Source organism: Elephantulus edwardii, unplaced genomic scaffold (genome assembly GCF_000299155.1).
Source record: "Elephantulus edwardii isolate Elephantulus edwardi_28Jun2011 unplaced genomic scaffold, EleEdw1.0 scaffold00117, whole genome shotgun sequence".
In the NCBI taxonomy this organism is placed as follows: Eukaryota; Metazoa; Chordata; class Mammalia; order Macroscelidea; family Macroscelididae; genus Elephantulus; species Elephantulus edwardii.
Genome location: NW_006399867.1, coordinates 7,101,740 through 7,118,363, shown reverse-complemented (window position 1 = coordinate 7,118,363; position 16,624 = coordinate 7,101,740). Strand labels below are relative to the sequence as shown.

General features: G+C 42.4%; 1 protein-coding gene across 1 annotated transcript; it reads right to left on the bottom strand.

Annotated features, from left to right (window-relative positions):
- Nucleotides 1-1,877: 1,877 nt before the first annotated feature.
- Nucleotides 1,878-9,300, bottom strand: COQ7 (coenzyme Q7 homolog, ubiquinone (yeast)). The gene is made up of 6 exons (XM_006892664.1): nt 9,228-9,300; nt 6,275-6,453; nt 5,783-5,897; nt 3,718-3,857; nt 2,499-2,567; nt 1,878-1,956 (listed from the first exon to the last, which is right to left on the bottom strand). The coding sequence occupies exons 1-6, from the start codon at nt 9,298-9,300 to the stop codon at nt 1,879-1,881; spliced, it is 654 nt and encodes a 217-aa protein (XP_006892726.1). The 3' UTR covers nt 1,878.
- Between the last annotated feature and the right edge of the window lie 7,324 nt (nt 9,301-16,624).

Sequence of the window (16,624 nt, the reverse complement as noted above, 5' to 3'; positions counted from 1 at the left end):
TTCTTGACATTGAGCCTCAATCCATATTGAAGGCTGCAGTCCTTGACCTTTTGCAGCAAATGCCTCAGGTCCTCCTCAGTTTCAGCAAGCAGGGTTGTGTCATCCGCATAACACAGATTGTTGATAAATTGTCCAAGTATAGGTTTCGCATTAGCACGATCAGGTGTTCTGGGATTCCCATTCTTCTCAAAGTCAGCCACAGTTTGTTATGATCCACACAGTCAAACGCCTTTGCATAATCAATGAAACTCAAGATAAGACATTCTTCTGGTATTCTCTGCTTTTCAGCTAAGATCCTTCTAACATCAGCTACAATATCTCTATAATTCAAATAGACAATCCAAAATTTCGCCTGTTTTCTGGTGAAAGTAATCCCTATCTTTATGCCCAATTCAAAAAGAAATAATGAGTATTCCACTGATTTGATGGCCTTGCCATTTCCCTTCATAAATCTTAAATGTCTTAAAAATTTCAAATTTACTTAATTTCACTGATAGGCAACATTATGAAGAAGAAAAATTGAAAACTGTCAACTTCATCTTACCTCGATCCACAATCAATACACTTGTTACCAGCAGTCAGGAGATCAGGAGACATACTGCACTGAGAAAGTCTGTAGTCAAGAACCTCTCCAAACTACTGAGGAGCAATGATGTTAGTCTGAGGACTAAGGTGTGCCTGACTCAGGTCATGGTCTTATCTATGTATCTCAGAGCTGGAAAATGATTAAGGATGACAGAAGAATTAATGTCTCTGAGCTGTGGTGTTAGAGAAGAGTACTGACTATCCCATGGATGGCCAAAAGAATAGATGTATCTTAGAGAAGGTGCAGCCACAGTGCTTCTTGGAGTCATAGATGATAAAAGTTTGTCTCATATAATCACACTTGGGAGGGTGGAGGGACGGTGCAGGAGGGGAAGGCCCTCTATGAGGTGGATTGATTCAGTGACTGGGATAATTAGGATGGGATTGTCAGAGACAGTGCGATTGGCACAGGACAGAGCAGAGTTTAGGACTGCTGTACATAGGGTCACCATAAGTCGCAAGTGACTCGTCGGCACATAACAACAACAAGAACATATACTTTGGGCATGTTGCCTGGAGAGGAATATTGGGCTTAGAAAGGTGGAGGAATGGTGTAAGAGAGGAAGACCTTCAACTCGGTGGATTGACACAGTGACTGCAGCAATGTATGAGTGTGTCAGAGGTTGTTACAATGTCAAAGGACAGGGTTCAGATCTGTTTTCATAGAGTCACTATGAGTTGTATTCAACTCAATGGCACCTAAAAACAACATCAGTAAATCAGGTTTTGTCATTTTTTTTCCTTGTTAAGATTTGTTACTTTAGGGACAATTAAACCAGACTTTCAAGGAATATTCAACCTGAATCCTTCTGATCATATGGAGATTTTTGAAAGTATTTCTTTGAGTTTATTATGTCTAATTTGTTTTGTTTGTTTGTGTATAAAGGATGCTCATCTAGATGATAACATAATTATGATAAAAACAAAAGAAGGGAAATATGGGAAGCCAATACTAAATATTTGTAATAAACTGAATGCTGTTTTTTTTTTAAAAAAGATGTTACTTTATTAAAGAACCTTTCTTTTCTTTTTAATGAACCCTTCTTGATGTGTGAAGAAAAAAGTAAGCCATGAGACCAAAGATTAACTTCATTTACTTTAATTTGAAAGTTTGTTCAACTGTCACCCGTAGGACCTAAAACAGTCCAGAGGAAAATTAACGTTGAAGATTTCATTAAAGGATTTAAAAAAAAAAAACCCAAACAACCACATTCACAGTACATTAATAAACAATAATTGCACATTTCCTTTTTTCACACACTGAAAACCATAAGCTTCCCTCAAAGGCATGATTTAAAACCTTTCTGACAAATATATCGCTGCGCTGCATCCAGCTTGGATAACGTTCTTCAGAAGGGTGTAGGCTGGAGCCTATTTAAAATAACAAAGCAAACAAGAGACAGTTACATTCTTCTTCAGTTGTAAGATGCAGGGCTGACATGATAGAGTTTGGACTTTCTTAGATAAGAAGGAAGAGCAGAGAAAACAACTTATTTTAATCTGGGAAAAACCAAAATCCTTTGCAAAAGATTGGATTACTGCTAACGTATTTGAATGATCTAGTATGCTGGGAAAGGAGGAGGGTCAGGGAAGGGGAGGGAGACTCTCACTGAGATGGAATGATATCGCCACTGCAGTGAGTTATAACTGACTCAATGACACTTTAACAAGAAGTTTCTCACAGTAAAGGGAAAAGACGCTACAGGAGAAAAGGATAAGGGAGGATGCAAAAAGACTTCCAATCAGAGAAATACTTTTGCTTGTTTTATATCAAAGTAATATACAGAAATGGTTTTCTTCTGCCAGGACTCAAAAGTCTATTTTTCTTAAAACAGAAACTTTTTTGCCCTCTCACCCTTCCAAATAAAAAAATCCCACAGAGCTGCAAGCAAGCACGCAGAGCGGGGACCTACCAATTCCGCATCGTGCTCCAGGCCTGTATCGTGGTGCTCAAGCTCTTCATCCCGAAATTTCTTTATTATCTGATTAAGGGGGAGGGACAAGAAGAACGTCAGCAGCCCAGCTCTTGTTGTTCTGTCTGATTTTGGAGGCTAAGGCCTGACATCACAATTACGACAGGGCAGGCAGCAAACATTTAAGGCTGTGTCGGCCACCTGCTCTCTACTGTGATTACTCAGTAACATCGTTCTCATTGCTGTCAAGTCAATTCTGACGCATAACAATACAGAACTGAGTATATCTGCCGTATTAGGTTTCTGTCTTTACAGACTGTCAAATCGCTCTCCTATGAAGAGGATGGTGCATTTGAACTGCTGAACTTTCTGTTACCCATCAAGCAAATAACCACTACAGCACCAGACTGCTTACTGAATGGCAATGGTGCAGGATACTGCACGGTTTAAAATGGCTGTTCACAGGCTCGCCATGGTACCTAAAAACATCACCCTGTTACAGCAGCATAAAAGCAGTCATGGCATATCTGTGTTTCAATAAAACTTTATTTACAGAAGCATGTGGTCAGCCAACAAGCAGGAGTTTGCTGGCATTTTGTTTAGGCTTTTAAAAAAAAAATTACAAACCCCATTAAAATTATTTAGAATGGAACAGTTCCTCATTTTCTGTGAAAAACGTATCTGAAGATCTCTACTCCTATTGTATTTCCTCTAAAGGAGGGTTCATGCTTCCAGCGTTTCCTGAGTCTCTTCCAATGGTACCGATAAGCAGCTCTGGTCCCTGACTGGCTCAATGGGTGTGACGAAGACAAGCCGTTTCCTCTCTCTGTGCCTCACTCTGTTTACCTTGATAATAAGGCATTGACCTAAATGTCTAAGCCTCCTTCATTAGCTAACTTTACACATTCTATTTGTTTTCGCAAAACTGAATTCTACCACACTCTCCCTCAAAAAAAATCAACACAAAAGCAAAACAAGCACCAAAGCTACTGCTTTCAAATCTGACCAACAGCAACCGTACAGGGCAGAGCAGAACTTCCCACAGGGTCTCCAAGGTGACGTCATCTCTGCACAAGCTGACCACATCCTTCTCCCATGGAGTGGCTGGTGGGTTCACATCACAGACCTGCCAGTTAGCTGCCCACAGATTAACCAATGCACTACCAGGGCTCCTGCCAAAGTGCATGTCTCCTTTTCCCCCTGTTAAGCAGCTCCATACCTGAAGAAGTTCCTCATATCTTTCAGGATCCTCCTCCATCAATGTCCTGATCTGGTTGTTATAGTGATGTGCTATTGATTCTTCCACAGCCACGGTGCAAGCCATCGCGCCCTCCTTCCCGAGCAAGGCCGTCCCAGCTCCTGGAATCAAACCCAGGACAGTAAAGGAGGGGCAGACGGCACAGTGAGGGAGACCATTCTAGGCCAGGGTCTCACAACCTCGGCACCAGCCACGTTAGGGCCAGATGATTCTACGTCATCGGGAACTGTCCTGTGTCTTGCAGGGTGTTTATGAGCATCTCTAGCTTCTGCTCTAACTCATCAAATGGTAGTTGTAAAACCCCTGTCCAAGTTCTGGCAACTACAAATGACTCCAGATTGTCAAACGTGGGTTTGAAAGCCAATTCACCCTGGGGTGAAAGGTCAATGTTTAGGTAGTATCAGGCCACAGCGTTGCATCCCAAGGATGAGAGGAAGACAGACATTCTTTTCAAGACTCTCCCTGACCTCCTTATGGGGGAAGAAGAAAGTCTTCCTTTAGGGTAAGTAGTGCTGGTCCTTCTATTCCATGCACTCTTCTCACTTTTTTTTTTTTTTTTTTTTTTTTTTTTTTTTTTTTTTTTTTTTTTTTATTTTTTTTTTCTTCTCACTTTTTTAAAAGAGGTTACACATCGTAGGTTTAGACCCTTTGTCAGGAAACAAAAATCCTGACCACTGGACCAACTGGCAACGAAGTGAAGAAAGGGCTGAAGTTGTCAACAATTTCATTTTAACTGGATTCACAATCAACACGCATGGTAGCACCCATCAAGGAATATAAATGTTTTATATGTTTTATACTAAGCAAATCTGAGGCCAAGGGCCTCTTTACATCGCTAAAGGGCAAGGGCGTGCTTGTACCAGAACACTGTTCATGGCCGGCTGTGCCCGTGAAAGCTGGACAATGGCTAAGGGAGACTGAGAGAGATCAGTGCCTTTCATACGCGGTGCTGGGGAAGAGTACTGACTATCCCATGGATTGCCAAAGGAGCAGAGAAATCTGTCCTGGAAGAAGTGCTGCCAGGGCGCTCCTGAGTAGTGAAGACGGTGAAATGTGGGGTCACATACTTCAGCATGCTGTCAGGAGAGGCCAGGCCTCGGGAAAGAACATCAGTGGAATTTGGAAAAGTACAGGGTCAGTGAAAGGAACAAAGACTTTCAAGGAGACAGACTGATACAGTGACTGCAGTAACAGGTGTAAACAGAGAAGAGAATGTGAGGATGGGGGAGGGTCAGGCAGCTTGGGTCTGTTGTGCATCAGGTCACCAAGAATTGGGATCAACCTGACAGCAAACAACAACAGGATGTGGCCGCATATAAACGACACCAGTTGTCCACACCTCCCACCTCTGTGTTCCTATCCTGACTGTTCCTTCCACAGGGTCACTGTGAGTCAGGCCTAACTTGACAACAATCATTTCTTGGGTTCTTATTTATGAAAGTACTTCTTGTTGTTGTTATGTGCTGTTGAGATGTTTGTGACTCAAAGCGACCCTGTGTACAGCTGCTCAGAACCCTGCCCCGTCCTAAGCCAGTCTCACTGATTTCAACACACTAACCCCCACTGCCCTAGTTACCATATCAATCCATCTCATCTGGGGTCTTCCTATCCTGTGCTGTTCCTTGCTCTCCCATTCATGATGTCCTTCTCCAAGGACTGGTCCCTCCTGGCTTTGTGCCCAAAGTATGGGAGAAGGAGCTTCAAAATCCTAGCCTCCAAAGAGAAACTTGCTTTCATCCTCTCCAAGACAGACTTATTTGTTTTCTTGGCAGTCTATGGTATGTTAAGACCCTTCTCCAGCACCACAACTCAAAGACATATCAATTCTTATGAAAGTACTTACTGACTTTAATATTCTATTTTCAAAGAATTTAAGCTAAGAGGCAGTTTAACTTACAGAAAAATATTAGTAATAAAAAACCAGTAACAGGACACAGTAAGAATGATGAATACAGGACTTATATTGATGAAGACAGGACCAGTTAACCAAGGTCCCAGGGCTCATTAAGCTTTTCTGGACACTCACCCAGGGCAAATCCCATCACGTTCCACAAGGGCATCAGAACTGTCGGTCGAGCCCTGAATTTAATCATCAATTCACTGAACTTCTTCAAATGGTCCTTTTCTTGATCCCACATTTTCTGCAAAAAATGTAAACCATCCAAGCATTCCATGGAGGGCGAATGTGACATACCAAGGGCACCCCCTGCCAGAGCCATGTGCTAACAAGGACACAAAACGGAAATGGAGAAAGAACAATGATGTCCTCAGTCCCCTCAAATCACCAATGAGACCAATGGGCTAAAAAGAATCTTTGATGGAGAGAAGAGTGTGCCCATAACAAATCAAAAGAGATGCCTTCCCTCTCACTCCTGCAGGTGTGCCACCTAGCCCAAGAGTGAATTTTCATTCCCTCCGGATACCTGGCTGCAGGTGGGTCTCAGGCCTTTGGATGAACATGCTTGGAAAATTAGAAAGCCATGCAACAGAGCGTGTGAGAGAGCGAACGAGCGCCCACCTGGATGATCGGCCCGACGCTTGTCCGGCCCAGGACGGCCATCTGCCCTGCATAGATGCGGTTGGCTCCATATTCGCCTGCGTGATCCACTCGGATTATTCGATCCACAGCTGCCCAGTTGATATTGTCCAAGGTCATTCCTGAACTCTGAAATCTGACACTCATCTTCCTTCCACAAGCTGCGGCAAGGTAAATGTTTATTCTTCATTACCCTCAGGATGGACACGCCCCTTCCACAGAGCAGACACCTTAGAACACAGACCTCCAAGTGCTCCTATGGATAGGTAAGTCCTGACATGTCTTTTCTCTCTGCAGTGTTTTATAAAGAGTAAATTAGTTACGAACCTCAAAGACTATAGCTAATGCTCAGGAGCTCTGGTTTCACTTTAAATATCAGAACCCTGTCTTCTCGCATCGCAGGTAACTCAGCTGCCTCTTAGGTGGACAGGGTTCTCCAGGGCACCCATCCTCAGCTGCATCACCCCTTCATATCAGTGACTCCCACCCTCAAAGGTGGAAGAGCTCCTCGTGCCCGGCCCGATCACACAACCACTGGGGGGCTGGGGGCGGGGGCTCCAACTGAGATTCCTTAAAATGTTCTCTGCATGAATCCAGGACCTACAGCCAAGGCTGAGATTTCAGAGGGGGTATGTGATTTTGAGGCCAGTATTTTGGTGCAATTTAACTAAACTCTTCTTGTCTCCAGAATGCAAATTCTTCAGGATTAGATCTTACCTTCTTTAAAACTCCAGGTAGTAACACTTTTCACTCTGAGCCTCCTACCACTGCTGTCCTTGTTAGCGACCCCACATGTGTGGAGTAGAACGGCTCCACAAGGTTTGCCAGTTTATAACTTTGTGGAAGCCAGGTCTGTCTTCCAAGGCACCTCTAGGTGGATCTACCCAGTCGGCCTTTAGGCTGGTGGTTGAGCATTTAACAATGTGTGCTCCCCATGAATCCCTATGCCTTTTATGTGGGTATGTGAAAAACTTTTTCCCACGAGAGGAAGGTTCTGTGGACATTAGCTGGAAATATCAACACTGGCCTATACTGCTGTGACCTTGAAACATATCTCTAGAGTTCATGACCAGCATGCCTTTTATAAATAACTTCTCACTTACGCTAACTTCAACACTCAGAAAATAAGCAGAAAAATTCATTTTGGCTCTATGGTTCTCTCCTTAAGAGCTGAGTGCTCTGGTCAGGTGACAGGGTAATGTTATACACACTGTATTTCTATATTGATGTCTTTGACCTTGTGCCTGTGCCTGTGCCTGTTTGGAGATCAAGGTTTCTCTATTGTGCTAATAACTAAAGGGGAGCGCTGGTGGCCTAGTGGCAAGAAGCTGTGCTGCAATCGTGAAGGCATGCAGTTCGAGGCCACCAGCTCCTCCACAGAAGGATGGGCAAACTCCTCCTGTGAGATTAACTGCCTCTGAAAACCCGCCAGAGGGTGAGCTATGACTCTATGGTACACAACAACAACAGCAGTAACTACAGAGCGGGATGGGTGTTAACATGAAGTCCTTCTCAAATGCTAGTTCACCAAAAAAAGGAAAAACAGACAGGAGGAGACACACTCATGCACTTATGTGACAGAAAGCGTGCCCTGTGAAGACCATCCACTTGTGTGGCTTTTCTTGCTGTAACAACATAAAGTAGCCCAGACAGGTGGGATCAGTGGGATTTGGAGGGGCAGCGTGCCCTTGACCTTTCATACCCTGTAGAGTTTCAAAGGCTGTAAAAGGAGAATGGACAAGGAATTGTGAAGCATCAGGAATCCTCCATGGGTCCTACTCCAGGTTATTAAGCATATTCAACTCAATGTCAGGAAGCACACAAAGTCCCAGTTCTGTCCATTGTACCATACCCCTGGGACCTATGCCATTACTGGGTCTTTAAATGGGGCTTGATAAGGAGCGCTGGTGGCCTCCTGGCAAGAAGCTGCACTGCAATCCCAAAGGTAAGCAGTTCGAATCCACCAGATGCTCTGCTGGAGAAGGAGGGACAATCTCCTCTTGTACCAATCAGATCCAATTTGATGGCACGCACGCACGCGCGCGCGCGCACACACACACACACACACACACACTCTCTCTCTCTCTAATAATGTTTTTTTTAAAAATGGGGCTTGAGTATTAAAAAACAAATTCAAGAACCCCAAAGCACCCCATCTGGTGCTTTTGCCGAGGTTCAAGTCCACCAGCTGCTTCACAGGAGAAGGATGCACAATCTCCCCCAGTGTGATTTACAGTCTCTGAAATGCTGCTAGAAAGTCAGTTTAGACTTAGTGACGACTCAGCGGCACCTAAGAACGAACAACAGTGGTGCTGCTCCGGGGCACAACTCCTAAAAGCAGTACACGAATGATTTAACTTGGCGAAAACGACCTCACAACGTTTCTCTGAGGCGGTTCTGATTTGAGGAGGAAAGGCGAGCACCCTAATCTTGTTTCCCCACTCCAAATTCAAAGCTCCTTCAAATCCATTGGAGCAGCTCACACTTTACAGTAGGGTCACTCGGCGAGCTTGTTATAATACAGATACAGACGTTCACACTTTACAACAGGCCACTCAGCAATCTTGTTATAACAGATACAGACGTAGATCTGATGAAGTCTGCTTTTCTAACGCGTTCTAAGGCGGAAACTGCTGGTTTGTTAACTGCATTCAGAGAGGCTAAGCCCACGTGACGTCAGAGCACAGGCGTGCAAATTACGTCATCGCCATGGCGCTCACTCTCACCAGCGTTGCCGAGCCGCAAGCACAGGTCACTCTGCTTCGGCCACTCTGACAACTACCAACTCCCACCCCGCCCGCCATCCGTGCCGCGCAGGCGCACTGTCGCAGCCCTGTGACGTAAACATCTCCCAGTGACCTCCCTCCACACAAGTCAGGCTAAATTCCTCCGTTCAGAAACACGGCGCCGGACTGCGACTCGGCCTCCCTTTTACCTGAATGGGGCCGCCGGGCATTCGTGCACACCCGCCACAGTGGGCGAGTGGCCTCAGCCACTGCGCAGCTCATCATCCCGACTACAACACGGTCACCCGACTGAAAGCAGGCAGGACAAACGTGCTCTCGGCGCCGGCTGATGACGCAAGAGACGTAAGGCAAGACGCTGCCTGTCTTTGCCCTTTTGGAAACGCCCATGTCTCACCGCCCTATTCGATTGGTTGGAAAAGGCAAATAGAAAGATGTTATTGGATGAGCCCACTGTCAATCAACCAGGAGCTCCTCCCCTTTAGGTTACCATGGAAATTAGAACGTTAGACTGTACTTTCAGACAGAAGATCCGCATTTCTAAGAAAGAGGACTTTGGGAGAATTATTTATTTACACTTGTTGCAGTTAAGTGCCTGTCGCGTTGGTCCTGCCTCATAATGTACAGCAGAATAAATCGCTACATGATCCTGCGCTATCCTCACGAACATTACTCTTTGAACTCACTGGTGCTGTCACTGTGTTAATGTAATTTAAAGTCGTGCATGTTGTGCTTCTCCAACAGCTAGTCCCTTCTGATAAGATGTTTGAAGCACATGAGTTTTACCATCCTCACTTTTACTGAGCACTTTTCCCTAGATTGGATTGCTCTTTTTGGAATCCATAGTCTATTTACAAACCATCTGCTATGCAGCTGATAGCTAGATAATGAATAAGGATGACAGAAGAATCTATGCGTTTGAGCTGCGGGGTTGAAGAATACTGAATATTTCATGGATTTCCAAAAGGACAATTATGTGTTGGAGAAAGTGCAGTCAGAGTGCTCCTTGGAGGCAAGGATGGTGAAGCTTCCTCTCACTATTTTGGGCATGCTGTAAGTTAGGCTATTCCTTTGAAATGGACATTATGCTTGGAAAGGTGGAGGGTCAGTGAAGGGGAGGAAGACCTTCAACGAGATGAACTGATGGCAGTGTCTGTGACAGTGGGCTCAAATGTGTCTGGGATGATAAGGATAGCGCAGCATAGAACAGAGTTCAGATTTGTTGTTCATAGGGCCTCTATGAATGATACTCGACTCGAGGGCACTTAATATCAACACATTTCAAAATAGCAATTCTTCTGCCTTTCTTATTCACTATCCATCTTTTCCATACATGTGGAGACATTGCAACAACCCAATCTAAGGATCTAAAGCATGTATGTGACTGTCTTGATCTTTAACACTTTAAAAGAGTTCTTTTGTAGCAGATTTGCCCATCTCAATACATCGTTTAGTTTGATCAGTGCTTGTGGATGTTAACTGTTGGTTGAAGTAAAATGAAATCCTTGACCAATTTAATAGTTTCCTTGTACATCATTATGTTGCTTATTGGTTGAATTGCAACTGACAGTAAAGTAATAGAAAAGTTTGACCTTCCAATACTGCAACAAGAAAGATAGCAATAAACAAAAAAACAAACCTTCCCAAAAACCTCCTAACAGTTTTTTAAAAGTAAGGAAAGCATCTATGGAGTTTAAATTCTTTTTCTGCTTTAGTTTGCTTTCACTCTGCAATTTAGCTGTGTCCCTCCCTTCTGACCTTGTATCAAAGATGACCTTTTCAAGGAATGAAAAGGAAAATTTAACTGTTTTAAACTTTGACTAGATTACTACTAGTTTTGCTCTAAACCACAGAATTTATTGTCTCAGCTCTATCCCCAGCTTTACACGATGTGCTGAATAAAAAATATTTTCCCTTGAGATGGATCAGATCAGAAAGCAGCATTCAGCTGATACAGGCATTAGAAGACCCAAGAAAACAACCTAAAGAGTAGGCTAGACACCAACAGGTGTTCCCTCTTGTGTCATCAAGTCAAGTGTGACTCATGGAGACCAAGAGAACAAAAGATCTGAGAACCTTGCCCTATCATGCCCCATCTTCACAATCTCTAATAAGCTCTAGTTGATTCTTACAGTCAGTGTCAATCCATCTTGTTGAGGGTCTTTCTCTCATCCTCTGACCTTCCACCTTTTCCTGTATGATCTGTTTTTTTTCAAGAACAAGTTCTTCTTGAAAACATGCCCAAAGTATGTGAAATGTAATTTCGCCATCTATGGGATAGTAGTATTCTTTCCCAACATCACAGCTTGAAAGGATAGCTTCTTCTGTGATCCTCAGTCAATGTCTCCATGTTCAGATGCATATGACGTAGTGAGAAATAACAAGACTTGGATCAGGTGCACCTTAAACAGACATTCTTGCTCTTTGGCACTTTGGAGAAGTCCTTGACAGCAGATTTTTTTCCCCAATGCAACCTATATTTTGATTTCTTGATTGCTGTGCCATGGATATTGTGCCGAGGAAGATAAAGTCATTGAGGACATCAGTCTTTTCTCAATGCTGCTCCAGTGTTTGGGATTTTTTGTTTTCTTGTAAATTGTAATCCATCTAGACAGATGTATTCACTTATCTTCTGCAGCAAGCGTTTCAAATCCTCTTCACTCTAGCAAGTAGGGTTGGGTCATCTGTATGACGCAGGCTATTGAGTCTTCCTCCAATCCTGATGTCATACCCGTCATATAATGTAGCTTCTCAAATATTTGCTAATCATACAGATTGAATAGGTATGGAGAAAGACTACAAACCTGACACACATCTTTCTTGGTTTTAAACCATACCATGTTCCCTTGTTCTTTCAATAGCATTTTGATGTAGGTATAGATTTATCATAAGTGCAATTAAATGTTCTACTATTTCCATTCTTTCCAGTGTCAGTCATAATTTGTTATGATCCACACAGTCAAATGCCTTTGCACAGACATTCTTCAGTGTTGACTAGTTCTTTTTGGTACAATGACTCTGTGAATTCATTTTCTTTTTAAAATTTATTTTTTATTTTATTATTTTTGTGTGTGTACTGTCAAATCAGATCTGACTGGTACAGGAGATTGCCTCTCCTTTTCCCGCAGAATATCTGGTGGATTCAAGCCATATACCTCTGGGATTGCAGTGATCATTCCATTTTCTTTCTTTCTTTTTTTTCTTAAAGACAAGGGGGTGCCTGACCCAAGATCTGTGATATTTTTAAAAAATTTACTATTAATTTCAATGAAAATTTACAGAGACTTTGGATTTCCATTCATTCATTGTGCTTTTCTCCCTTTCTCCCCTCCCAACCCTCCCCCCTCTTCCATTTTCTTTTGATGTTTCTTGGGTCATTCAAGATTTTGCCCATAGCATCTCTCATTATTGCAACTCAAGTCTTGAGTTTGTTTTTCATTTATTTCAATTTGAGAAATGCCAGGAGAGTTTTTCCCTTTTTTATTCTCCAACTCCAGCTCTTTGCACAATCTGTTATAACACTTGCTTTGTCTTCTTGAGCTGCCCTTTGAAATCTTCTGTTTATCTTTTATCTTTTGCATCTGTTCCCTTTATTCTGGCTTCAGGAGACTCTAGTGCAATTTTCAGAGTCTCTTCTGACATCCATTTTTGAGGAAGACACTTATCCAAAAATCACTCATTAAACAGGTAGCAAAGGCATTCTGGGTCCCAAGTACATTGCAATTGTTTGAGAAGGATTATACTAGGAGGAACTTGCTAGTCAAGCCACAGAAGAACACCCAAACACACATGGTGGTCTAAGTGCATGATTACTAGCCGAAAGGTTGGAGGTTCAAGACCACCCAGAGACCTTCATAAGAAAGTCCTATCGGTGGCAGTTCAGAAACTGGCCATTGAAAACAAACCTTTTGGAACACAGTTATATACCAACACACATGGGATAGCTATGTGTCAGAACTGACAGGGCAACAACTGAACTGGATGGTATATAACAAAACAGATACACTGAGAGGTTCTTTCCTTCTTGGGGACAGACCTTTTGCCACCTTGGCAAAACGAATTCCTTCCTCTCCCAAAATGGAATGCCACTGTGAAGCTTCAGTCACATTTGCCAACTAGAGTTAAAGCAAATGAAGGACTGGGCTAACCGGATTCTCCTCTTTGCTGGGAGATGTCATGGCCATATGAATTGGTGAGGCTGTCTTGATAAACAAGAACTTAAAGCAGAATTTGTTGTTATTGTTGTTGCTGTTGTTATGTGCTGTTGAGTCACCTGTGACTCATAGTGACCCTATGTAGAATAGGCTGTTCTGTCCCGTGCCAGTCTCACTGAGTCCGTCATGTGATGTTTCTCTTGAATTCTAGCATTCACTCTACTTAACAGAGGAAAGAAGTTGGAAACAATAAGAATCTTGGCCAAGGTGTGAATGAGTATAGAGACACAGTTAAACTGACACAAAGGGAAACCCTATTGTCAATAAAAAAGAGGAGGTAGGGTTTGCACCTTAGTCTCAGGGTTCACCAAAATACTTTTTTTTTAAGCAGAAAAAAGAAACATATATTTCACATAAAAATACACTGCTGTGGAGTAAATGCTAACCCGTCACATCTCTGTATCAGGTTCCTGAGGACATCTTTACAAGAAACTGCCCATCTTTCTCTGTGTGACTTACTGCCTCTGAAAACTCGCTGGAGGGTCAGCTATGGGTTGGTTCTGACTTGACAGTACACAACAACAACAACTGCCCATCTTTCTCCCGTAGAGTAGCTGGTGGACTTGACCTTATTTGGTTAGCAGACAAAATTATGCAATAACCTGTTGCAGACCAAGGGAAAAGTATTTTTATACTTATCAATAATGAGACAGACAGGCAAGAATGAGATAGAACAGAGAACATAAAGAAAGAGGGCCAGCAGTCCTTGACTGAAGGGCCCCATTCCAGCTTCCCTGTGTCTTTATTGAAAATTATCAGGAAGTAAATCACAAAGAGAATTCAATGCAAATGAAGACAAGTCCTTTCTATTGAAAACCTTCTGCTTGACTCAGGAGGGAGGGGTCAGCAAATAAATGCAAGAATCCAGTAAACCCTTAAGGATTGCCTTAGTGCCTCAGGGTAAATGCCAGTTTGTACCAGAAATAGCATTCGGTTTATTACAAATATTTAGTATTGGCTTCCCATAGTAACCAGAGCTCCAAGACCTGGAAGAATAAAACATATAAACCAGGAGCAGTGTTTCTCTCTGGAATGGGATGGGGAGTGCTTGAGGTAATTCTGTTTAAGTTTATTTTAAACACACTAACATATGCATCCCTTCTACGTCTCCAGGGAGCCAAGAGGACTTAAAAGCACTCATCTCATGATTGCATTAAGCACTCCTTTCTACTCTCCTTCATTTGAGGAGGTAACAAAGCACAACCAGGCGTACAAAACGCGCTGTTTCCCTCGTTCTCCTGATTGCTGATGAGAAGGCTCCATGAATCCAAATAAGACACAATCACATTTTAAAACTCAGAAGCTCCTATTTAATCAGTAGTTTCAATGCACATTTGTTAGAGAGGGTTACATTTTAAAATTCATACAGACATCAGTGGGAATTATTAAAGCTGTCAAAATATAAAAATGCATTTCAAGTAAGACATGTGCAAATTGGTAGCATTTAACTAAAATACATAAGAGTACTTCACTATCAGTTTTATAACAGGTAAGAAAAAGAGCAGTTTAAGTGTTTTTCTCTCTCACACACATACACACACTCACTCACTCTCTCTCTCTCTGACTGTCCTCAGCAACATGGAAGGTTAAGAACATTTCATACATATAAAGGCTTTAGAGACATGCCAATAACTAGAATTTGTTTTTTCAAAATAAGGATGGCATGAATGTTGTTTGCTCAAAATCCCATACCAGTTATTAGATTTGGAAACTTCTAAGCCTTATTATCAAGATACAGATTTCCTGACAAACACAGTCACCTGACTGGTACAAAGATTTCCCAGGTGAATGGCAGCTTAGGGGAAGAACAGGGAAATGGTGCCCTGGCAAATGGACAAGCATAGAGAAACCCACAAGCTATCCTATTTTGCTCTCCCAAACAAGGAGTCGCTCACATTTGAATAATGCAAGAGGATGACAGTAAACATTCTAAAAATCTGTACTGAACTTTAAATTCCAGCTACCCCCAAAGAAGAGTCTGGATTAAGTGCAAATTAAAAAAAAACAAAACAACAAAACAAAACACCACCAACCGAAATACAGGAGATGATGAAAGGGGTCTGTTAAAAAAGCACAGTACTCGGTAAAGGACTTTTGAAGGCATTAAAGGAATACAGAGTACCTTCAACAGTGACTTAGGCTTATGTTATGTTGAAAGGTTCAGAGCTACATCAGTGCTGGGTAAGCTTATCCTGACACACTTACTGCATAGGGTTCCTACTGTAATGGAAATTTTAAGAGATACTCCACATACTTGCTAGAATAAAGGCACATACATTTAAAATGGTAAGCACCAGGAGATATGTTTAAAAAAGAAAAGTACTGGGCTTTCAACATGTGGACATGTTTCTGTAAGACACCAGCATGCCACACAGTTTGCTACAGAGTTCGGTACATTTTCACAGGCCGGCCTGTGAGCTAAAGCTGCAACCTGTATTTCAAGCCCCTTTTGTAGAGAAATCCACAGTTCAAATCCTAAACAGCCTTTTCTGAAATATTAGGTGTCATCTGGAAGATCAGAAGACCAACTCTGACTCCTAATTTTTATGGCACAAGGTACCCCCTGCGTGTCTTCAGGACTCAGGCCCAGAAAGGAACCAAGGCTTGTGGACTCTTGAGTAATGAGGTTGCACTGAACCACTCTGAAAGGGAAGAAAACAATATTGCCAACACATTTCCTCCTAGGACCCAGTCCAGTGCATTCAAGATGTGCTTGTCCACACAGCAATGAACAAGCTTTCCCTCTCTCTCTCTCTCTCTCAAATTACTACCATGTGAATGAAATCACACAACTATGCTATTTTCTATCACTCTCAAGCATTATGATTGAAGGTATTCTTTTCACTGAGAAATTCAAGTCTCATTTTAAGGTCAACAGAATCATTGCAGAGTTACTACTTCTTAAAGAACATTCTTCAGTTGAAAGCCCTCTAGGCAGTTGAAAAGAAGTAACTCAGTCTTACAAATGCATAGCTCCAAAGTCAACTTTTAAGAAACAACCTTTTAAATCTCTATAAGACCTCTTCTCAACTTTTGTTATAAAGGCATAAGCCTCTTAGTGAATGAATATTTATGCATAATCCTGATGAGGTCCAGGAAAAAAAGGCTTGATTTTAAGTCAGCTTTTCTTCTAAGTCATCCAAGTCCCAAATGTAGGGACAGGGATATGGGAACAGAACCATCCCTGCTGCATGCATGGAACCAGTCTCAAGGTAAGCCAAATGGTAGAAAATAGATTTAAAAACTTCTGTTCAAAACTCAAATTCATTTTAGATACTTGGGAAAGTCGTGAGGTCAGCTTATGCAAAACACAAAAACAAAAACAAACCCCAAACTCCAAAACAACACCACCAAACCAAAAACCATCTTCAGCA

What these genes read in the sequence shown, in the direction of transcription:
- COQ7 (XM_006892664.1), bottom strand. Translation starts at nt 9,300, where the DNA reads ATGAGCTGCGCAGTGGCTGAGGCCACTCGCCCACTGTGGCGGGTGTGC. An exon ending in GCGTCGGGCCGATCATCCAG is followed by an intron (nt 5,898 to 6,274) that starts GTGGGCGCTCGT and finishes CATTTTTTGCAG; the next exon opens with AAAATGTGGGATCAAGAAAA. An exon ending in GATATGAGGAACTTCTTCAG is followed by an intron (nt 2,568 to 3,717) that starts GTATGGAGCTGC and finishes CCCCTTAATCAG; the next exon opens with ATAATAAAGAAATTTCGGGA.